This window comes from Fusarium flagelliforme, assembly GCF_020744385.1.
Source record: "Fusarium flagelliforme strain FIESC 12 MPI-CAGE-AA-0113 chromosome Unknown B0J16scaffold_1, whole genome shotgun sequence".
Lineage (NCBI taxonomy): Eukaryota > Fungi > Ascomycota > Sordariomycetes > Hypocreales > Nectriaceae > Fusarium > Fusarium flagelliforme.
This window is the reverse complement of record NW_025763503.1, coordinates 5,948,156-5,971,341: the sequence shown is the minus strand read 5'-3', so window position 1 is coordinate 5,971,341 and position 23,186 is coordinate 5,948,156. Positions and strand designations below refer to the sequence as shown.

At 48.5% G+C, this 23,186-nt stretch overlaps 5 protein-coding genes across 5 annotated transcripts; 3 read left to right on the top strand and 2 right to left on the bottom strand.

Annotated features, from left to right (window-relative positions):
- Positions 1-944: 944 nt before the first annotated feature.
- Positions 945-5,949, top strand: B0J16DRAFT_367347 (glucanotransferase domain of glycogen debranching enzyme-domain-containing protein). The gene is made up of 3 exons (XM_046130126.1): positions 945-1,199; positions 1,306-5,665; positions 5,719-5,949. Exons 1-3 carry the CDS (start codon positions 967-969, stop codon positions 5,794-5,796), a joined length of 4,671 nt encoding a protein of 1,556 aa, XP_045989862.1. The 5' UTR covers positions 945-966; the 3' UTR covers positions 5,797-5,949.
- An 861-nt stretch (positions 5,950-6,810) lies between these two features.
- Positions 6,811-7,675, bottom strand: B0J16DRAFT_314532 (uncharacterized protein; the record flags this gene model as incomplete). The annotated part of the gene is made up of 3 exons (XM_046125192.1): positions 6,811-7,135; positions 7,191-7,608; positions 7,672-7,675. The coding sequence occupies 3 exons, from the start codon at positions 7,673-7,675 to the stop codon at positions 6,811-6,813; spliced, it is 747 nt and encodes a 248-aa protein (XP_045989861.1).
- A 4,667-nt stretch (positions 7,676-12,342) lies between these two features.
- On the bottom strand, positions 12,343-14,752 carry B0J16DRAFT_36453 (major facilitator superfamily domain-containing protein). The gene is made up of 4 exons (XM_046129945.1): positions 14,367-14,752; positions 13,325-14,311; positions 12,654-13,268; positions 12,343-12,604 (listed from the first exon to the last, which is right to left on the bottom strand). The coding sequence occupies exons 1-3, from the start codon at positions 14,570-14,572 to the stop codon at positions 12,716-12,718; spliced, it is 1,746 nt and encodes a 581-aa protein (XP_045989860.1). The 5' UTR covers positions 14,573-14,752; the 3' UTR covers positions 12,343-12,604; positions 12,654-12,715.
- A 3,553-nt stretch (positions 14,753-18,305) lies between these two features.
- Positions 18,306-21,096, top strand: B0J16DRAFT_352885 (uncharacterized protein; the record flags this gene model as incomplete). The annotated part of the gene is made up of 4 exons (XM_046129278.1): positions 18,306-18,458; positions 18,534-18,698; positions 18,752-20,883; positions 20,934-21,096. The coding sequence occupies 4 exons, from the start codon at positions 18,306-18,308 to the stop codon at positions 21,094-21,096; spliced, it is 2,613 nt and encodes an 870-aa protein (XP_045989859.1).
- Positions 21,097-21,758: 662 nt separating this feature from the next.
- On the top strand, positions 21,759-23,049 carry B0J16DRAFT_36405 (uncharacterized protein). The gene has a single exon (XM_046129915.1). It carries the CDS (start codon positions 22,166-22,168, stop codon positions 22,793-22,795), a length of 630 nt encoding a protein of 209 aa, XP_045989858.1. The 5' UTR covers positions 21,759-22,165; the 3' UTR covers positions 22,796-23,049.
- Positions 23,050-23,186: the final 137 nt, after the last annotated feature.

Here is a 23,186-nt window from a genome sequence, read left to right as displayed (position 1 = left end):
CTTGAGCTTCATGCAACCCTCAGAAGCTACCAGGAACAACATCTTGGAATAGCAAAAGCCGATACTCCCGGACATCCAACCTTGTTCCCCGTCTTGACCGCTAAAGACATATCCAAGGCCGAACAGAAAATGGTTGACTTCCAAAGGATCCGACAGGTCGGGACAGAATAGGATGGGATACCATAGAATATAGTAGAATTTTTGTGCTATCATTGTGGTGTAGCTCAACCGTATGTATGTACTAAGATGGCACTTAACTACTGTACTTGTTGAGCTGTCCAAATTCGGTTACATGAAAATGGCTTGGTCAGGACGAGCTGTTTGCTTTTTGTTCTTCTTTTTATCCTTCTTTCTTCTTCTTTTTCTCAGGTGTAAACGAAGTCCTCTTCCTTCGTTCCTGCTCTGTCTTGTCTTGTCTCTTCCTCACCTCGTCAACCCCAGACTCCAGTCTCTCTGTCACCTTCTTTCCAAAAAAAGAGAAAAAGGACAACGCTTCTACCTGTGCCTCAGACTATTTATTCCTAGACATATTTTCTTACTCTTCTCTCCCTTCTTTAATCGTGCTCTGACCTACCCCGACAACCGATTGGAGTCCTTTTCCATCCTCCCTTATCTCTGGGATACTCCATCCCTCCTGTCGCTCGCTCTGGTCGTCGATCCCGCTCGATAACCCAGATCCCAGATCCCTGAACCGAACCGAACGAGCCCACTAAAAACGACACAAGCAGCGCCTACAGAGCTCCTTGACCTCCGGGGCCCCCACTAAGTTAACTTACCTACTGCGGACGCGAGCCGTTAGCCATCGATCGGTAGCTCCACAGCGACAGGCACGTTGCGTAGTGTACAGCGCTTCCTTGGTTACTGTCGTCTCAGTGTTGTGTTTGGGGTCTGACTGACTGAGCGAGCTGAGCGACTGTCTTTGTCGTTTCGCGGGGCACGCAGCTCCCGCTCTTCTCTTCTCTCATCATGAGCCCACCGCACACCATGACATCCAACGAGGTTTATTTGCTGCCGCTCAACGATGATGGCTCACCTCAGGTGCAGGGCGAATACATCTACCTAGCCCCCAGGTCTCACGAGCCTGTAACCGTTCGTTTTGCCATTGAGGGCACCTCGTCCATTTGCCGTCATGGCAGCCTCTGGGTCAACATCCCCGATGAAGGCGCTGAGTTCCGTCGCGATCGTTTTCGCGAGTTCAAGTAAGTTTTGAACTTGTTTCTGTCCCAATTGATTACTTTTGAAGCCACAAAGACCGTTTGAACGGCCTAAAGAAAAGCGCAAGTAACTAACACCGACGCACCACAGACTTACACCCGATTTCAATCGCACCCTCGAAATCTCCATTCCCATTTACCAGCCTGGCGCCTATGCCTTCTACACTACCTACGCTGAGCTTCCTGATCTCAAGAAAGAGCTAGAAAACAGCTCTGAACAAAAGGACAACCTCAAAAAGACTCCTCTTTACTACATCGATGTTGCGCCTAGACTCAAGCTTGACGGCCGGCCCTTGCCGCTGCCTGCGCTATCAATCTTCTCTGTCATTAGCAAGTTTATGGGCAAATACCCCAATGACTGGGAGCGCCACCTCCACGGTATCAGCGATCGTGGTTACAACATGATTCACTTTACTCCTCTTCAAGTGCGTGGAGTGTCCAACTCTCCGTACAGTCTGTATGACCAGCTCGGTTGGGACCCTGACTGCTTCCCTGCAGGCGAGGAGGATGTGCAGAAGATGGTAGACAGTCTTGAACGCAACCATTCCTTGCTGAGCTTGACAGATATTGTGTTGAACCACACAGCCAACAACACTAAATGGCTTGAGGAGCACCCCGAAGCCGGTTACAACTTGATAACAGCCCCATGGCTCGAGTCAGCTTACCAACTCGACACAAGTCTCCTGGAGCTGAGCGACAACTTGGCCAAACTCGGACTTCCCACTGAAGTCAAGTCTACTGATGATCTGGTGCTCATCATGAACGCTGTCAAGACCGAGGTCCTCGCCAAGATAAGGCTATGGGAATACTATGCGCTCGACGTTGACAGGGATGCCGACGAGGCAGTCAAGGCCTTCTCTCAGGTAAGCAAATACAGCTCTGAGGACGCCTCGGATTTCGAGAAGAAGTTGGAGAGCGCCAAATCTGCATCCGTGAAGGAGCAAGTCGATTTCTTCAGGGAGGTCGGTTTAACTGGCACCGACCGAATGGGAGAGCGTTTCCGCAGGCGTGTGAACCCTGAGGTAGCCGCAAGCTTCCTGGCAGGTTCTTCTGACGAGAACGCTGCAAAGGCCAAGATCGTCGAGATTCTGGATATCCTCAATGTGGACTTCTATAAGGAGTATGATGCCGAAGTAGACGATATACTTCAGCAGATCTTCAACAGGATTAAGTATGTCCGACTCGACGAGCATGGCCCTAAGCTTGGTGAGATCAACAAGGAGAACCCCCTGATCGAGTCTTACTTCACTCGACTGCCTAAGAATGATACCACTTCCAAGCTTAAGCCCGAGGAGATGGCGTTGGCCAACAACGGATGGGTTTGGGGTGGTAATGCACTTGTCGATAATGCAGGCCCTGAGTCAAAGGTTTACCTTCGCCGAGAAGTTATCGTCTGGGGCGACTGTGTCAAGTTGCGATACGGTTCAGGGCCTGAAGACAACCCTTGGCTGTGGGAGCACATGACCAAGTATGCTCGTACACTCGCCAAGTACTTTGCCGGTCTTCGCATTGATAACTGCCATTCTACTCCTATCCACGTTGCCGAACACATTCTTGACGAGGCGCGTCGGGTACGACCTGACCTATACGTAGTTGCTGAGTTGTTCACTGGCTCTGAGGAGATGGACTATGTCTTTGTGAAGCGTCTTGGTCTCAGCTCACTCATCCGCGAAGCTATGCAGGCATGGAGCACAGCCGAGCTCAGCCGACTTGTGCACAGGCACGGTGGCCGACCCATTGGAAGCTTCGAGGTCGATGAAGTCTCCAAGTCGGACGTCCGCACACCATCAAGCAGCCCGACAAGACTCAAGAACGGGGAGAATGGGGACACCAACGGAAACGGACCACGATCCAGAGAAATTATCCGAACGATCAAGCCCAGTCCTGTGCATGCTCTTTTCATGGACTGCACCCACGACAATGAGACACCGGCACAAAAGCGTGATGCTCGTGACACTCTGCCCAACGCTGCCCTTGTCTGCATGTGCTCCAGTGCCACTGGAAGTGTTATGGGTTACGATGAGATCTACCCCAAGCTTGTGGATCTGGTCAACGAGACTCGACTCTATACGTCTGCCTCGTCCGGATCGAAGCCGATTAAGGTAGGAGGCGGCGAGGACGGCATTGGCGGTGTCAAGAAGCTTCTCAACCAGATCCACACCCTAATGGGTAAGGATGAATACGACGAGACTCACATCCATCACGAGGACCAGTACATTACTGTTCACCGAGTGCACCCCGAATCTCGCAAGGGTTACTTCCTCATCGCGCACACTGCCTTCCCAGGTTATGGCAACGGAAACGGCGACTTTAGTCCTGTTCACCTTACTGGTACCAAGGTTCGACACCTGGGAAGCTGGATGCTCGAAGTTGATGCTGGCGAGGAGGCAACGAAGCAAGCGCTTGACGACAAGAAGTACCTGCGCGGCTTGCCTAGTCGAGTCAAGGATCTGCCCGGTATCCGAATGGAAGTCAACGGCGACGATACCACTATCACTGTGCGTGACAAGTTCCCCCCAGGAAGTATCGCCCTCTTCGAGACCTGGATCCCTGCGGCTGAACATTCCTCTGGTCTGGACAACTATGTCACCTCAGGTGCCAAGGCGGCATGGAGTGAACTCAGCTTGTCTGATCTCAACTTCCTGATGTACAGATGTGAAGCCGAAGAGCGAGCTGAGAGTGACGGACGAGACGGCGTTTACGATATCCCCGGGCATGGAAAGCTTGTTTACGCTGGTCTCCAGGGATGGTGGAGTATTCTCAAGAACATCATCAAGGAGAATAACCTGGCTCATCCGTTGTGCCAGAACCTTCGTGACGGTGAATGGGCTTTGGATTTCATCCTGGCCAGATTGCAACGAATCAGTGCCACCCCCGGAAACGAGGCCCTTGCTGGACCTTTGAGGTGGCTGCAAGAGCGATTTGATGCGATTCGAAAGATCCCCAGCTTCTTGCTTCCACGATACTTTGGTCTCGTCTTGCGCACTGCTTACATGGCAAGCTGGGAAAGGTCTCTGGAGCTCATGAACGCCAGCGTGCGAGACGGCCAGTGGTTCCTGCAAAGCTTAGCTATGGTCAGTGTTCAACAGGTCGGCTACGTCAAGTCAGCATCTTTGTGGCCCAACAAGCTGGTTCCTTCCTTGGCCGCTGGCCTTCCCCATTTCGCTGTGGAATGGGCCAGATGCTGGGGTCGAGATGTGTTCATCGCCCTCCGCGGCCTACTTCTCGGCACTGGCCGTTTCGATGACGCCAAGGAACACATTCTTGCGTTTGCTAGCGTGCTGAAGCACGGCATGATCCCCAACCTTCTCAGCAGTGGTGATGCTCCCAGATACAACTCTCGCGATTCTATCTGGTTCTTCCTCCAGTGTATCCAGGACTACACACGCTTTGCTCCTGAGGGTCTTGATATCCTTAAGGCCAAGGTCAAGCGTCGTTTCCTCCCTTACGACGATACTTGGTTCCCTACCAATGATGAGAGGGCCTACTCCAAGGAGAGCACCATTGAGGAAGTGATCCAAGAAGCGCTCCAAAGACATGCTTCCGGAATGAAATACAGGGAGGCCAACGCTGGCCCCCAAATTGATTCCCAAATGAAGGACGAAGGCTTCAACCAGGAAATCCATGTTGACTGGAGCAACGGTATCATCTTTGGTGGCAATCAACACAACTGTGGTACCTGGATGGACAAGATGGGCGAGAGCGAGCGAGCAGGCTCTAAGGGTGTTCCTGGCACTCCTCGTGATGGTGCTGCCATTGAGATCACTGGTATGCTGTACAGCACTCTGGACTGGCTTGCTGGTCTCCACGGTCAAGGAAAGTATGCGTACGCAGGTGTTGAGAAACCCGACGGTGGCTCTATCTCGCTTGGCGACTGGGCCAGCCTACTCAAGGACAACTTCGAACGCTGCTACTATGTTCCTATCTCACCTGACGATGATTCCAAGTACGACGTCAACACCCCCATTGTAAACCGTCGTGGAATCTATAAAGATCTGTACAAGTCTGGCAAGGAGTATGAGGATTACCAGCTGCGTCCCAACTTTGCCATTGCCATGACCACTGCACCAGGCCTCTTTGATCCTGAACACGCGATGCACGCTCTGTGTGTTGCTGATGAGGCACTCCGAGGACCTCAAGGAATGGCGACTTTGGACCCTGCGGATCTTAACTACCGTCCCTACTACGTCAACAGTGAAGATAGCGATGACTTTGCAACAAGCAAGGGCCGCAACTACCATCAGGGACCTGAGTGGATCTGGCCTACTGGATTCTTCCTTCGAGCCCTGCTCAAGTTCGACCTGAAGAGAAGAACAACTACCGAAGGTCGCACCGAGGCGTTCCAGCAGGTCACCAGAAGACTTGGTGGTTGCAAGAAGATGATACAGGAGAGCCCTTGGGCTGGTCTTCAAGAGTTGACACAGAAGAACGGCGAATACTGCGCTGACTCGGTAAGTGACCATCTATCCTCGGTATGTTATTGATGTAACTAACAATATTACAGAGCCCTACACAAGCTTGGTCGGCTGGCTGTCTGATTGATTTGTATATGGACGCCGTGGAAGAACAGAATGGGGCGTAGAGTTGTTTCAAGAGAAGGATAGGATGATGAGACCTGGGACTTGGGCGTGGACTTGAATCACACACATACAATACCATGCATGAACTAGCAAGCATTCTCCTGATTAGGTTAATAACAAGCATTTTTAAGCGTTTGTATACATTTTGTTGAGCCTCATTGTTTATCAAACACGCCGTTGAAACGTGAATCGTTGCCGGCGACGTCATTTGAATCCTACACTAAACTGTTGGATGTGACATCAACATCCTTGCAGAAGCGGGAAGGAATCCTTTGCTCGATCAAACATGCGAGTCATAGTGCCAAGGAAGAAAAGTTGAAGTAATTGCGAGTTAAGATTTCGCTTGTGGTGAATTTGTTATATATGCTGTTATCAAGGATAGACTCCATTCCTCCTCTTTTGCCCGGGAACGCGCAAGTAATAAATATGCCAAATAGATAACCAGAGAATGTTTCCGTTCTGGTCTAAATAAAAAAACGTGCCAAAAACTTCGTTTTCCTCCATCGCTGCAGTTGCAATCGCCAGTGTTTCCTTGGACATACCCACACATGCACGAATTGCAAAGCTCTGTGGTAGCGTCCACCAAAAAATCAAGAACAAATCATTAAAAACACGCCCGCCCATCTTATTTCCTTCAAACGCCTGTGTGTACCCGAAGAACAAGAACGCCATTGGGGGAGACAGCAATGATGAGAGCAGACGCAATAAAAGCATTAGCAGTGAGTTACAGAAACGTTGCAAACAGTATTTCTCAACTGTTGCAGTTTCTGATCGTCAGAACCATGCACTCGCGAGTCCATCATCAAATGCTGGGTATAATCCACCCGGGAAAAGAATTGTAGTAGCCGATAATATCAAATAGAGCGAGGCCGTATGAATGGTAAATGCGCGGTTTATATCGTGAGGCGAACAATAGGTGAAATTTTGTTTTCGGTCGGTACTCGGGACATTGCAAGGAGAATCGTTACGAGTCGGAAAAAGGCGTTAACGTCAAAACATGGTGATGGTGTCCCTCATCATGTTCGGTCGCGAACGGTCCATCGCTTCTTCTCCTTTGGCTCCTCTTCGACGGGGGCGCTGGCAGCAGCACCGGGGAGCATGAGGCCGTGCGAGTTTCGGTTCGATTCGTCGTCGTAGGGAATGCCGCCAGATTCAGAGGCCTCCATGCCGGGACCCCAGGATGGTCGTGAAGCGGATCCAGAGTGCTTCTGGATGAGATGAGATTGGCGATCCTTCTTCTTAAGGTAACGGCGACGCCAGATACAGGCACCGACCCAGATGGCGGTGATACCGACAACGAGAACGACAATCATGATGACCCACTGCCAGTGGTTTGAGATCCTATTTCCATGTTAGAGCATGTCGCGAGACTTTTGTGAACAAGCCATCGACGTACCAATCACCACCATCACCTTGGTTGGCAAGCCTTGAACCACCAGTCGATGAAGATTCTGTGCCCGTCGTAGCTGAGCCCTGAGTTTGTGTTGAGCCTCCATTCGTCTTTGTCGCAGTACCACACATGCTGCGGAACCAGCCAGCGATCGATGAAAGACCCTCTGCACCACAAGCATCATCACAAACACCCTGAGTAGCAGTCTTGAAAGCGGCGACTCGCTGGTCGAGACAGAAACATGATGTGTAGGCCTTGGCGCCACCGTCGGCGGCTACTTGAGGCGGAACACAGGCACCGTTGGCGTCGTATAGGGGACCACAGGCGGCAGCGCAAGATGGAAGGACTTGCTGATTGTTGAAAGGGACGATGGTAGTTACTGGGGCTCCGGCTTGGGCACCAGCTCCGGCTCCTACTGGATCGGCTGTGAAAGTCGCATGTTAGTATGAGGGGATTCGAAGATGCTGGGATGTGAATGATGACGCACCCATTGTGACTGTGTATTAAAGGTTAGTAGAAGACCCAGGTCGGAGAGACGAGACCAAAAAAAAAAAAACGAGCGACGAGTCGTGGAGGTAATGCGATGTGATGGTGGAAGATGTAAATCAATGCAAAACGAAAGACGACGGGACGGTTAAGGTTGTGTCGGTTCCACCGGGGCGGACGGTCCAGTCCTTTGTATGTATGGATGTACAGTACAGTGTAGCGAGGATTAGAGTTGGGTACACCAAGCAAGGACTTGGAGGGAGGCAAGGCTTGGCTTGGCCTGTCTTGCTCTTGTCTTGTCCGCTGTTGTCAGGTTCCAAAAAAGCCAAGGCTGGCTTGCGTGCGCTATTGAAGAGTCGTGTCGTCACCCAAGCCACTTGGGAGGAGAGAATAAACAAGAGTACGAGTGCCCAACCTCGTTGATTTGTTTCTGTGGGTGGTGAAGATGGTTTTAGTCCAAGAGAAATAAGAATAACGAAAGTCAGACGACACTGTATGTACTAGTAGGTAGGTGGTTGAGTGTATGTTCAGAGGGGGGGAAGAATTGAATTCTTTGTTGACGATAGACAGATACAATACAAATGGCTGGGGTGGGCATGGAAAAAGAAGTGGGTGGGCAGCCCAAAGGTACAGCTGCAGGTGAGTGGGCGACTGCCCCGACTGGCCGAAACGTATTTTCAGCGCACAACAGCCTGCAGCTGGGGAAAAATTGGGGCGGATCAGTCACTGAACTGTAAGCGGCAGAATCAGAACCTGACCTGAACGAACCAGCACCCGGACCACGAGCCAGGGTCGTTTGAACGGTGGAGGCAATTGTCTCGTCTTTTGGAGACTTTTTTTTCTTTGCGTCTAATCGGCTAGTCTTGGCTAAAGAGAACTAATGCTGGAAGCGAAAGAGGGAGACAAAGAAGAGGGAATTGGAATTTAGATACGAAATGACCTGCCAACGATGGGGAATGCAAGAGAAATGAATCTGCAGTTATTGACTGATCTGATGGTCTGCAAGGGAAAGATACTACTGTACCTACAGTAGGTACGGTACAAAACCTTGGAAATACAAACATACATACGCGTACGATTACTCTGGGCGGTTGTTTATCATCCAGTGATAATGCATGCCCAGGCGGCCGCAGGGTGTCAGAAGAATTGACCGTCATAATCATAAGAGACGAAATAGTTTAGTCATCTTATGGCGATCTGGAGAAGCATTTAGGCTCCTTTATTTTGGTAGCCTAAGCCTTAGAGGACATTTCTTCTGTTACCCACCTAGCCGGCCAGTACCGTGCTGTACGAGTTGAGCCATTGGAACTAAGAAAAGGACGCCAAGAGACCTGCGCTCTAGGTATATACGGGAAGACCGGACGGCATCTGACCATGGTTTCGGTACATGGGCCCCATGTACCGCTATTATCTCGATCCAGGTTTATGGCCATGGTCAAGGCCATGGATGGTATCACGCGGTCAAAAGACCGAATCCAATGGCCTGGCCTTGGCGCTGCGGTCTGGACAAGACTTTGGTTTTTGTACGATGTACTCGAAACGTTATCTCGCATATTAGAATCATTGATGTTGATGATGATGATTCTCCCCCTTTCGCGTTTGTCTTGCATGTCTTATTTGTTTTGTTTCCGTCCGCTCTCCTCCTGTCCCTTACGCGGCAAAAAACGTCTGAGTGCGTCTCAGTTTCAGCGTGTCCTCATCCTGTATCATATAAGATACTGAACAAAATTTAAGGTACAAGAAGTATCCTCACTGTGTGCAACCTCGTACAGTATCTGAGTGACATGAGTATCGGTATACGGATACGGAATATAGATTCTTTCGTCTTCTTTTAGTTATATGACATGAATACTCGCCTGTATTAATTGTTTACTTTACAGCTGTAGAAGCACTGGAGTCGCCTGAAGAGTTATCCATTTTAGTGAGCCCAGCAGAGGCACAGCCCAGACCAGTAAGCGGAGCTGCGTGCCTGAAATAGTTCATCCCCCCACTTCAATCCTTGCCTCAATTGGCTCTCTTGGATTTTTCCGTCATTGCAATTTCCGAGAACGAGTCCCTCGATTTTCTCCATCTCAGGCTCAGAGTCCCAACAAAGAAACGGCATTTTGTCGAGTCTATCAGAAACTGGAAGGTCAATTGTCTTTTATTAGACTATCGTGGACGACCCCTGCCAAGAATCACAGTCACATTCTATCGTCGGCTTCACAGTTGCCATTCTCAGCTGTGCTGATGTGGTACAGTAATATTCTAGTAATACAACACAAATCAACGTAAAAAAGAATACGAGAAAGTTGTGCTTAATGCTTGGCAGTTAATGCAATCTTATGGATGGCAATGACGACGAATGACAAGTACACGGATCATTTAGACTCTTCTACTGCTTATTGTCCAGTTTGAGCTTGGACAACCTAGAGATGATCTTCTTTTCTTCTTTTTCTTTCTTTTCATCTTCACTGTAACTGTGACAATCACCCGCTGATCGCTCGTCATCCGCTGTAAGTGGGGTTGTGTTCTTGATCCACTACACCAAGATTTGCCAAGATTTGCCCAGCCAGCTACATTTTAGGACCTCATCTCATCTCATACCAAAGCCGATCACTTAGATGAAAGCAATACAGCGCCACTTGACCATTCCTCGTCGTCATTTCAATTATACAGAAACAGTCGCTTTAAGATTAGGCTTTTGTGGAAACGGGATGATGATATAAAACATGTCTCGGACTAATAAATCATCTCCTATCCTGAGCTGACCGACAATCCATACTCCATAGTCCGAAATCATCAACATTCAAAGATCCTCCTAAGTAGCTTGATCTTCTCCTGGACCCTCAGTTTATCAATAAACATTGTGCCATAAGACGCTAAATGTCTCTACATAGAGATCCATGCCACCTTGGGATTCAACTCAGTCTCATCATGACCTGTCGCCTGGTTCATGATAACTTTGAAGGCGTCTCAGGTGTTTCTGTATGTCTGTACACTCGACGTTCTTGAGGGCTCGTAGAGATCGCATGCTCACTTCGTTTCTGGCTTCTTCCCTTTGCCGTCATCCTGTCCCTTCCCTTTATCTTCCTCCGCTTCCTCCTTTTCGTCGTCCGAAATATCTAGATAAGCTGGGTCCGTAGGGTCAACGATGACGGTCGACAGAGCCCGACCCGGTCCGACTGTGGTCCATGACGGAGCATCGATGCTCTGGTTAGGATGATCTCTTGGCAGATCTTGTCCTGTTGGAGTGTTGTTGTTCCCAACTGTTGACTGCACACTGCTCTGTGGCTGAGTAGTCTGAGTCGTCTGCGTCTGTAAACCAGATGATCCTTGAGACTGCTGGTTTGAACCACCCGAACCGCCGGATGATCCGCTACCGGACTGATTGGGATTTTCAGGCATGGCTTAGGAGCTCTGTGGAATTGCTGTGGTTGCAATGAGGTACTGAGGATGTCCCGATGAAGTACTGAGTAGTTTTCGTTGAATTTGCCTCGTATGAGATATGCTTAGGATCTCTGTGGAGTTGCTGTGGTTGAGATGAAGTACTGAGTAGTTTTGTCTGGGATATGAATGGAATAGAAGAGATATCTTGTCAAAGTGAGCCAATGATCTTGTGGTGTAGTTGTGATGATAACTTCAAGGAGAGGAGGACTATGCAATTTATAGTAGCTAAAGAGCCGTTTGTCCCTTCATCGTTTGTTCCATTGTTTCTGCAGCTGATGCAGTCTCTTCTCATGAAATTTCAGACCAAACCAGCCGCGCCATCCTCATGACTCCAGTAGTCAAACAGACAACACCATACACTGTTTGCTGGCTTGTTTCCAAGCAGCAAAACATTAATATGGGTTACACTAGGAGACTCTGGGATCAGGGTTGAAGACATTTCGTCGGTGATCCATCTTGCAATCATCTAGTTAAAGGACGATCAGATGGCTATGCAGACTACTGCATATGCATCTAATGTGACCGACATGTGTGCTTCAAGATGACAGACATCACCTAACATTAACAGACATCATCCGATCTTGTTTGGTGGGCAGTTCAGGGAGTGGTTATAGACTATAGCATGATGGTGTGCCATTCGTGAATAACAATGCTCATCTCTATCAGATAGTCAAGAAACAACAAACTCGGAATGGAAATTGATCCCAGATCAACAATGAGTTTATCATCCGATGAATTGTGGCGTTTACTTCTTCATCTCTGTCAGCTATACCTCATCACTGGTGCTTTAATTCATTTCTTTATAACTGTATTGCTTGGGGTCAGAATACAGGCTCAAACCAACTCCGCTACGACTCGAAATCCCGTGGATCTGTTCGTCTGCATCTTTCCGTCGATCTACTGCCAGCTGCCGTCGTGACTTGGATTGATAATCCATCTTCCCCCAAAGTCAGATTCTCATCGCCATCTTTGTCGCATTGTGCGGCATATTTCACAAAGTCAAGCAGACATTGATCTTGTGAGCGCGGTTGCTTGCATCTCGAATCAGCCAGAGAAACTCAAATATCCTATCTCATAATCTAGTGTTTGCACGAAAGCAGAGGAGACTCAAAGCCGAGCAACCGACATGTTTCGGCTCCGCCATTGCTTGAGAGGTTACACCGGCGGTTCATGTGCCTATGACAGGACGACAATTGAGATGGCAAACTCACGAGACAAAGGTGTGATGCGGGTATCCTTCAATATATGCAACTTGCCGTGAATCGGTGCTGACAGTCGTATATTAACGCATTGATAATGAGATCGAGTTTATCATCACTTCATGCGCGAAATGCACTTGGCTTCATCACTGACGTATCATCAGTATACCTGTAGATGAATCCTCTCGGTGCATGTCTTGAGGAAGTGGCATCGAGATTGACTAAGATACAATCTTCGTCCGCATACAATTTTGTTCACAGAGAACGATTGGGTCGGTTTGAAAAACATAACAGAGTAAGATTTATCTTTTACAAAAATGAGTAATGGTATCATAAACAGAGTACTTTTGCATACAGGTCAGAAATATGCTTTTTGAAGTAAATATCTTTTTGCTTTGCTGGCAGCAGTGGCGTTGTTTAGAAGACGTTTCCCTTGGTCTGCTGCTTGTCGATGGGCTTGTTACGCCAGACAAGAACGCAAATACAAATCAAAGGCAGGAAAGCGCAACCAGCGATAACCATCTCGCGTTGGACAACGCCGTAAGCGTAAACAACGGCATCTCGGATAGGAGTACCAATAGGATCGGCCATCTGAAGTTTCATGTCGCCGTAAAGTGCAGCAGTCTGATTCTTGGCGTCCTGAGGAAGGGCATTGTATATCTCTCTAGGTAGATCGTTGGTCCAAAGAGCACCTGATATTCCAAATCCGATGGCCTGACCGATGGAGCCAAACATGGAGTAGAGGGCGAGGACGACAGCAATCTCCTGATGAGTGACCTGGGTCATGATGGCAAGAGGTCCGGTCATAGCCCAAATACCACCGCAAACACCGTGGAAAACCTGGCACATGACAAGGTACCCAATGTCGTTGCCAGGTTGTCGGAAGTGAATGAGCAGCGCGGTTCCAAGCACACACCAGGGAATGCCGAATACAGCAGGCCAGTAGTATCGCCCGTACCAACGGAGGAAGCTAGATACTATGTTAGCAAACTTGTCAAGACCAATCGTTGCAGTAGTGGAACTTACAGTCCGATAAATGGTGCCAAAATGGTCGACGTGACAGAGAAGGCGTTCAGGGTGTATCCAGCAGTAGCAATACTGAGACCGTGAACGACCTGGAGATACGAGTTGTAATAGGTATCCCAAGCAAAGATAGACATGTTCAGGAAAGCGCTGAGAAGGCAAGCACCCAAGATAGTTCGGTCTTTGAGAAACTTGAAGGGAACATAGGGGACCTTGGCATACCACTTCTCCCAGGCAGCGAACCCAAAGAGGCAGACAACACCGACAACGATCATAGCGATGATGTAGTCGGTCTTCCAGCCGTTGGGCGCTCTCGTGGCGATGTTGAGGGGGGTCAAGATCAAAGAGAAGCCAGCAATGGTAAGGACCATACCAACAACATCGAACTCCACAAAGTAGTACTTAGTAGATTCCCAAACACTGCGCTGGCTCTTCTCAGGTAGGTATCCAAGCTTCTTGGCCTTGATCTCATGGTACATAAAGATGGCCGACACAGGGATTGAGAAGAAAACAAGGATAATGCAGAACGAGCCGAAAGCCCATCGGTAGGTCGAATGCTTGTAGAAGAGGTCGGCAATCGTAGGGCCACCGAAGGTCGAAGCCAACCGGGGGCTCATATACAGACCAAACATGATCATGCGGTTACGGAGAGAGGTCATGTCAGAGAGGACGACATCGATGATGTAGCTTAAACCAACGTGTCCGACCCAGTAGAAGGTATGTCCAGCGGCATAGGTCTCGACATTCTGGCAACAAGCCTTCATGATCATCCCAACAATGATAATGAGAATCATCAGTAGGAAACCCTCATTACGTCCACGGATATCAATGATTTTGGCAATTGCGAGTTTGGATACTCCAGCAATGATGCTTCCGAAGACGCTAGTGATAGCCAACAGGCCGTGCTGGCTGAATGAAGAGGTCACATAAGGCACCAGACTAGCATGAACAGACTGGAGAAGGGTATCCACGAAGTTGACCAAGTAAAGACTTGCTGGTGTCAGCGTGTTTCCTTTAGTCTTGAGCTGGAATAATAACGACTCACAAGATGAAGACAGCCCACATCATACCAGGAGACCAGATTTTGGTGATGGCCTCAACACGCTTGACACCATCTTGCTTTGTCTCAGAGCCATCGTCAGAGTCACTTTCCTTGTCCTTGTTGGGGAAGTCATTGATAACGTGGTTCTCGGCCTGGATCTGCTTTTCGTAATCGCCCTGGGCTTGGGTCGGGCTGGTTGGAGCGGCCATTTTTAATTGTCTGAGCCTTTAAGGCCTCAAGATAATGGATGGTCAAGACAGTCGAGAAGAAGAGTACAGATGCACCAGTGGGTATCGCACTTGGCTAGGACGCTCAATACTTTAAAATGTCGAGGTGGAGAGGACAAACTGTAACTCAGCAGCACGCTGAGCGCTGAGATTTATACTCAGCGTTGCGTTCTCCAGAAAAGTCGTATAAACCTGTCCATCACTTCTTCTTCTTCACAAGTGGCAATACGATATGGGTCAAGGTGATTATCTTGCTGGGTCCGTAGGATCATGGGCATGGCACGAGTTGAGTTACTGGATCCGCCCCGGATAAGCTCGCCAGTCGCCAGCTCGGAAGTCGGACTAATGCCAAGTGATCCGATAGAGTGAAAATTTGTAAAGAAGGCCCAGGAACAGCCATCGATTCATGATTATTGTAACGGCACTGGCAGGTCGAGCGGATGAAGTGGAGTGTTTACTGCATAACAGCGTGGGTAGGATGGACGAGAATCCTTCCCTAGCATCGGTCGTCAGGGAATAAATTTGTCTTGCCGTTGAGAAAAACAAACAAGGATGAAAACTATTAGACGATCTTTGCCATAACCAGACTAATTCCGGCAGCAGAGGGTCTTTTGGGATGCAGGGATCCTCGCTGTAGTTTCTTTTATCTGATCAGATAATCCGATAGAGGATTCAACAGTGGGCCTGAACATTATCTGATCCAAACGAAGGGAAGGAAATTGACCATAATGCATTCGTGGCATTGCATTCAATTTGTCTCCTTTTTGGTGAATCGAAAGGGTCATTTAATACGATTCGGAGACCCGAAAGCCTTGAGGCATCCGACTTTGGAGGTCGTGAGTCTGGGCACGCTGTGTTCACAAATATCCATCCATGGCTTCGCTTTTGCGGCACTCTGACGATTGTCGCGAGGCCCACTGAGGCAACTCACCCGTCAAATTCCAGTCTCTAGGCTCGATGACCTCTTTCCTCGGACTGGTCTCGAACTAGAAGGTTTTCGTTTGTCGCCTTTGAGCCGCAGTGGATTTAAGTTGGCGCTTCAGTCCTGAAGGGGCGAGTCTGTTAGCGGCTTTTTGAGCTACCAAGAATAATCGATCCACAGAGATTAGATTAGATCGTGTGAGAAGGCCTTCTTGCCGGTTTTGTAACAAAATTGGGCTCGGCGGTTTCTCTGCAATGACCGATGTTACCTTCTGTTAGGTAGCCACTGTGGCACTCGTTCTTCTCTGTTGATATGAGGCGTCTCCGCTGGCACTCATGATCGAGAGCTTGTCAGACCACCTGTAGGCATCCTATTCATTATCACGGTTAAGACTTTGATATGGGAAGTTCGCCCAACAAAGCCACTTACCTCATTATCAACCAGTGGGCAAACGCGCGTTGTTTCCGGTGAACGTCAAGGCGTTGTCCAACTGGTGGAGAGTACCAACCCAGCTTGATAAAGCGTCTTGTTCGTTAAACTTAGTCCCACATGGTCTAACTGGAAACTTGCCAAGATCGTGACCATGCTGAGGCTAGAAAAGGCAGAAGAGCAGAGGTAGCCGGTGGAGAGCTTGAAGGAAGAGGCGGGATCAATGGGATATGGAGACATGTGATGAGGCAGTCGGTTTCGAACCAATGCATTTGCCTTCCCTCCCTCTTTACAGTACTGGGAGGTTCTTGCCTCCAAGTGCATCGCTTCATCCATTTGTGGAACATCGTTCGAGCAGGCGTGGGGCCCAGATAATCTAAACTTTCTGTTCGTAACGGCAAGAGCAGGGGATATGACTAGGTAGGTAGCCACTTCTCGATTGACAACCAGTCATGGTTTGAAATCTTTCAACACTGGTATATGATGAATCCTTTGGCTATAGAGTACACTATATGCTAATTGTAGATGGGTCGATTGTCTCTTTCGCCGAGGTACTCATCCATCCAATTCTTGGGTACTCTGATCGAGACAGGTGTGAACAAGACCATTTGAAAATAGCATCTTCAGAAGACTCCTTTGCCAAGTAAGCAACGCATGATCACATTCTTCCCGATTCTCTTATTTGAGGGAGATATCCTGGCCAGTTCACTCCTCTACTGATTTATGTCAAGTCCTATTTGTTGAAATCCAACTACTGACGTTTGATCGGACTCTTTCCCGTACTTGTGAACTCAACGAAGCGAGTCAATTAGAATGAATGTCAGTTTAAGTCATGGACAACAAGTCTAAACCGGTCCGATACTGTAAGAGAAGACCATAGAAGTCAAAGTGAGATTGTTACGAACCCCAATATGCGGCATCAAGTTCGAAAGTGGCGACAAACGGCTGCACTAGTGGGATCATCTGCGTGCCGATCAGGGCCGACACGGCAGAATAGATTTCCCAACGGAGTTGCAGGGCTGCAGGGTTCATGGGAACCTGGAAGCCGGACCCGGAAGCACAGACCTACCGGAGATGTTCGGGCCTTTCTGCCCCAGGACCAGACTTCCAAGATGGAGTGTATTCCGTGTAAGTTCTCGTGAATAAAGAGAAATGTCTTGATTATACTCTATTTACCCTTCTTCATTTGGCATCTGACCTTGGTTCTATGCGCAGGTCTCCTTGAATAAGACTGTAGTTTATTAGTGTGGTCATTTCTTTCCATAACCTCCTCAAGCTTGCCAAGCTCGCCTGCAGCTAACATGTCTGCTAGAAGGTTTCCAGAATTCTGGGCAATGGATGTGACGCCAAGTATCTGGTCGAAAAGACTTGGCAAAATATGGACTACACATCGCTCGTCTCTTCCATTCATCTCAAATCATACTCTTTGTCCTATCTCCTATTTGGGTCAAGGCTGGTTAACAGATCACACGCCGATGTGCCCTTTCAGTCTTCAATCACAAAATGAATAGAAAGATTCCGTACTCGATTCATAAGAACAGGAACGCTTGTTCAGTTCTTCATAATAAGACAACTTTATGCTGATTCCCATGAGGGAGCATCCTGTTGGCTCCCTGAGATTATAGACGACCCTACGATTTCAGGTAACACAAATTTGATTTTTACCTGAGCTCTTTCAGGAAGGAAGTTCGAGCATGATTATTATAGTCTTCCGTAGTGTAAATCCTTACGAGCAAACCTTCTCTGTAAGACGATGGTAGACAGAAGATACACCTGTCTCTACTGGAACAACTGAAAGGCCGGTTATCTTTTCGTGAAGCATGAAGCACTAGCATTAAGAAACATGGTTCGAGTTTTCTTTAACTTTGCGTAGACGTTCCTTAATCTACTGATTTTTAAGATCTGTATCTTAATATGCTTTCTGATTTGATGATCAATAGAGTTACGCGAACGTCTATCGTCTCGGCCGAAGTCGAGCAAGTGGCGCCCAACGTTTTTTCAGTAATGAACAAGGCTAGTAAGACTTGAGAGGTCTTTCAACTCCACGCAAAGTATGCCTTTGACGTAAGACTCCATAGTAGCCTTTTCTTTCCCTAGCTAATTATGTACTATTCAGGTTGCTGATATGCTTTAAGAACAAAACAGATCGAGATGTGTTGCGGTTTACAATTGAACAGGTTTAGGGTAGCCAAATGACTTCGCATGAAAGTTGACTCAGCAAACTAAGCGAAGCTTATGTGGGTCCTTCCTCACCGTCTCTGTACGTCATCGGTTCATGCGTCAGGCGCCACAAGCAACGTGAATGGGCTCAGCCTTGCATTCAGCGCCATCAAACACCAACCTCTTCATCTGCGAGCGATCATAATGTCTCTTGAGATGAATTTGATCATGGGGGACAAGTCTGATGAAGGAAAATGCACGGGAGATGCGGCAGTCAAACCTGACCTCCAGAAGAACATGGAGGTCCAGCTCGTGTTGTCTCTGGCCATCGGCGTCTCGGCCTTCCTTCTCTTCTGTGTATGTTTGCCCCTTACTCGACTGACAATGCGTTTTTAGATCTATTTCAAATACATAGTACTAATCCCTCGATAGTATTTGCGTCCACGATGGCCTTCTCTTTATGCTGCGCGAAAACGTCGTCTCGACCACCAGATTGGTCTACCTACTTTATCCAATTCCGCCTTCGGATGGATACCTACACTTTATAGGATCACTGAGGAGCAAGTCTTGGCTTCTGCTGGACTTGATGCCTTTGTGGTACGATTCAATGATTTCTCTAGAATGCCCTGACAGATGCTGACAGCCTACAGTTCCTTAGCTTTTTCAAGATGGCAATTCGACTCTTCGCTGTCATGGCATGCTTCGCGACTTTTATACTCTTCCCAATAAATCACATATATGAAGGCTTCTGGCCCGGGAAAGGTGATCCCGGCAATAAAGCAGCCGACCTCATTGCATTGTACGAATCGGATCAAACCATTTTCTCAAACGCGAGCTTCATCGATGTGCTAAAGGGCAAGGACAAAACAGATCAGAGCTGGATAAAGACTTGGCTATGGGCTTTTGTCTTCTTCACCTACTTCTTCGCTGGGCTGACCATATACTATCTGAACCTTGAAACACATCGCGTTATAAAGTTCCGTCAGGACTATCTCGGATCCCAATCCACCGTCACAGACAGGACGTTTCGCCTCACAGGTATACCGGAAGATTTACGATCGGAAGACGCCATCAAGAATCTGATCGAAAAGCTGGAGATTGGAACTGTCGAGAGGGTTCTGATTTGTCGGGATTGGAAGAAGCTTGATGACCTTGTCGATGCGAGAGACACTGCACTGAGAGGCCTTGAGGGTGCCTGGGCCACGTTTCTTAAACATCAGCGGCAAAAGAGGAAAGACAATGGACATTCGCAAAGACGCGACCGCGGAGTCTCGGAAAATGGTCCTCAAGATGAAGCAAATGGAGACGCCGGAGAAAACGGACGCCTCCTCGATTCGGAGCAAGAGCCTTGGGATTCAGGTGATGAAGGTAGGCCTAAAGTTAACATACGCTATGGTACTTTTGGCCTGCGATCCCGTAATGTGGACGCTATCGATTATTACGAGGAAAGGCTTCGGAGGTTAGATGCTCAGGTCACCGAGGCCCGCAAGAAGTCGTATACACCCACGGACATGGCGATTGTTACCATGGACTCCGTTGCGTCATGTCAGATGGCCATCCAGGCACGCATCGATCCTAGACCGGGTCGCCTTTTGACAAAACTAACACCAGCGCCCTCGGATCTTATTTGGAGAAACACGTACGCGCCTCGTGGCATGCGCCGTCTCAAATCGTGGACCGTCACGGCTTTCATCATTGTTGTTACTCTCGTCTTTATTACCCCGACTGCTTTCCTAGCTGGTTTAATGACTCCTTGTGCAATCGAAAAAGTATCTCCTACACTAGGTAAATGGTTAAGAGCCCACACCATTATCTACTCTCTGGCATCGAATGGGTTGCCTGCACTGGCTGTCTCGCTTCTTAACGTTGCTGTTCCTTACTTATATGATTATCTCTCCAACCAGCAGGGAATGATTTCACAAGGCGATGTGGAGCTCTCAGTTATATCCAAGAACTACTTCTTCACCTTCTTCAATACCTTCTTCGTTTTCGCAGTCTCAAAGACAGGGCTTGAATTTTGGTCTGATTTGCAGAAAATTGTCAAGGACACAAGCAAGATCCCAGAAGCCATAGCCGCTGATGTGATAGACCTCTCAATCTTCTACATATGCTTCATTATGCTGCAGGGAATTGGTCTCATGCCCTTCCGAATTCTCGAGGCAGGAAGCGTGTTCCTCCATCCTTTCCTCAAATGGCTTTCCAAGACACCGCGCGATGCTCTTGAGCTTAAGAAGCCCCCGGTCTTCCAGTATGGCTTCTTCTTGCCCACTTCGTTGCTTGTGTTCAACCTGTGCATCATCTACAGTGTTTTGAACTTCGGCTTCTTGATTCTCATTGTCGGAATGGTTTATTTTATCCTTGGATATTTCACCTTCAAGTATATGGTACTTTACGCAATGGATCAGCCTCAACATGCTACCGGGGGTGCGTGGAGAATAATATGCTACCGCATCATCGTTGGGTTGCTTGTTTTTGAGCTTGTCATGGTGGGCCGGATCGCGGCGGCCCAAGGTTTCATTCAATCAGTTTCTATCCTACCGCTGATTCCGTTTTCCATTTGGTACAGCTATTATATCAAGCGCCGATATGAACCTTTGACCAAATACATTGCTCTCCGCGCAATTAGGGCGGACGAAGACTCGGACGATGCAGCTGCAATGGACGATGCATTCGAGGATGAGAATGCCGCTCGACCTTCACAAACCCTGTTGCGCCGGGGAAGCACATTGGATGAGTACAAGGAGAAGGGAATGCAGTTCAACAATCCCAGCCTTGTTGCTCCGTAAGTATCATTCGGAAACCCGTCATAACCACTAGCTAACTCTGTCATAGGCTCCCACAACCCTGGATTTACGACGAGCCACCCCCTCCAATTGTTACGGATGACACACAGTCGACGCAGGGGAGTGAACGCCCTATCCTACAAGGTGTCGATGGCACACTTGGTATAGGGGATGACAATGTTTGGCGAGACAATGGGGGAAATAATGTTTAATGAAGGCACTTGACGTATACGTGCATGGATATAGCGCTCGCTTTGGCTTGGGAAGTTTGAATAAGTATCGTTATGCCTGTCCCTTTTCTTTGATCGCAGCAGTACACGATAGTCGCTTGAAAAGTAGTAGAACATTGTACCCTGGTGGTAAACACGGAATTGATTTGATTCTTGGTGATATTTTCAATGAGCCACCGCCACCAGTTCCTTCCACTTGGCACATGTACCTTCCAACTCCGACTGCACCTAGGTAGGTCCTGCCTTCACTGATTTACCTAGGTGTTGGTTAGGCAGGCACCTGCCTACCTTACCTAACTACACAGGTGCCTACGCAATCGTTCTGCTTTGTCTTCTTCCATCATCATTCACATCAGTCTATTCATCATAACTCTCCCATCCCCGAGTGTGTCACACACAATCGTTTTATACCTACCTATACAGCATCAGTCAGCATTTGACTTTATGGTGTTGCCATAATCAGATTTCTTTGATTAGAGTGACGATAATCGACAAACACGGCAGTTCTGGGCAATCTGCTCGGACGAAGCGGAAACTCCCTGCGCGGCCACAGGTCACACTCCGAGATCTGTTGTTTGACGAGAACATGCAGTTTGACTCAATGGCGATGAACCCGCCCAGTGGAGATGCCAAAGCTAATGATCTGCTGGCCCAATATTTATTGGCGAAAGCACGCGATGGTCAAGGTCAACAACGATAGAAACATGCTGGCTATTCCACCAGCAGCATCACGGATCACTACAGAGCCGTCCCACTGAGTGATGGACACCACCTCTTGTACACAGATCCGAGAACAGGAACCCTTTCTTTGGGCACTGATGCACCTGCCGGGTCCCCGAATCGCTTGATTTGCGAGGCCCGATTCCCCCCTCCCTTCGATTCTTTGCTACCCGTGTTATACACAGCCGAATTTGACACGAGCCATGGCCTTTGTGTCGCTGCAACATTCTCGGTTGCCGGTGGGGACAGCAGTCTAGGGGACCCAGGGGAATGTGCCGGTGTCACGTCCATTAAACTCGATCCACCAGAGTCTTCAGACACAGACTTGCAGATGATCGTCCTCTACACGATACCTCTCGATCTGTTTGCCGTCATATCACAAGGTCGATGTCGTCAAACGTGCATGAATGCAACCCAGTATGAAGAGGAAGGTAATATGGTAGGTGGAACGGGCGAACGGATCAAAGGAAGTTACAGCAGTATTAAGCTTCCAGAAAGTCCCTCCGCAAGAAAGACAATGCCTCGTCCAGTCGAAATTCGAGGACAACCCGTTTCTCTCTGTCACAACCTGGTGGAGCTTGCCATGGATTTGGGACCTGACACGGTTCTTTGGGCGTTCAGCACACAAGGGTGGGCACGGGCGTGGGCTTTACGTAGCGGGCGTGGAAAGACCTCCAACCGTGCTATTGTGCAAGCAGACGGTACTTTACGACAGGTCGATTTTAATGGCGACTATATCATGAGTGACGACGATCAGATTGTTACAGCACCAAACGTGGTTGTTGAGCCTTTGACGAATTTAGAGACAGCCCTGTCGACAAAGACAGATGCGGCTTTTCAACTGCCGCAGGTCGAACGATACCACGGATGCGCTACCAGGATACTGGAAAGCGACAGCAATGAATGCATGGTCAGTATAGCACTGAATGGAATCGCGAGAGTCAACATGGAACTCAATTAAGCTGATCTGATGATAGCATAACATGTTGGCGATGAAGAGAGATTCGGCGATGTTCCGGGGAGGCAGAAATTACATTATGGGTTGACAGTGATAGATAGCATCAATAAACAACATGATACTTCTTTGAACTTATTACCAGGATTATTGCCAGCAGATGAACAGGGATCAGAGTAGCATCAATGACGTTGGCGCGAAGCTTGAGTTTTTAGCTTGTCTCGCTACTTTGAGCTTCAGCCCATGGTTCAGCTTCCGATGAACGGGCGATAACTGAAGGGAGTGAGTAGATCCACTTCGGGTCCGAGGTGGAGATGTAGAAACGACCGTAAAGATCGTCACTTCGACGTGCAGACCGAGGACTAGAGAGTAAGATCGATGTAAGTATATGCTAAGC

Excerpts from the sequence above, each read along its gene's own strand:
- B0J16DRAFT_367347 (XM_046130126.1), top strand. The coding sequence starts at position 967 with ATGAGCCCACCGCACACCATGACATCCAACGAGGTTTATTTGCTGCCG. Across the intron at positions 1,200-1,305 it reads GATCGTTTTCGCGAGTTCAA|ACTTACACCCGATTTCAATC; the intron begins GTAAGTTTTGAA and ends GACGCACCACAG. Across the intron at positions 5,666-5,718 it reads GCGAATACTGCGCTGACTCG|AGCCCTACACAAGCTTGGTC; the intron begins GTAAGTGACCAT and ends ACAATATTACAG.
- B0J16DRAFT_36453 (XM_046129945.1), bottom strand. The coding sequence starts at position 14,572 with ATGGCCGCTCCAACCAGCCCGACCCAAGCCCAGGGCGATTACGAAAAG. Across the intron at positions 14,312-14,366 it reads ATGTGGGCTGTCTTCATCTT|TCTTTACTTGGTCAACTTCG; the intron begins GTGAGTCGTTAT and ends GACACCAGCAAG. Across the intron at positions 13,269-13,324 it reads TTGGCACCATTTATCGGACT|CTTCCTCCGTTGGTACGGGC; the intron begins GTAAGTTCCACT and ends CATAGTATCTAG.
- B0J16DRAFT_36405 (XM_046129915.1), top strand. The coding sequence starts at position 22,166 with ATGATCGTCCTCTACACGATACCTCTCGATCTGTTTGCCGTCATATCA.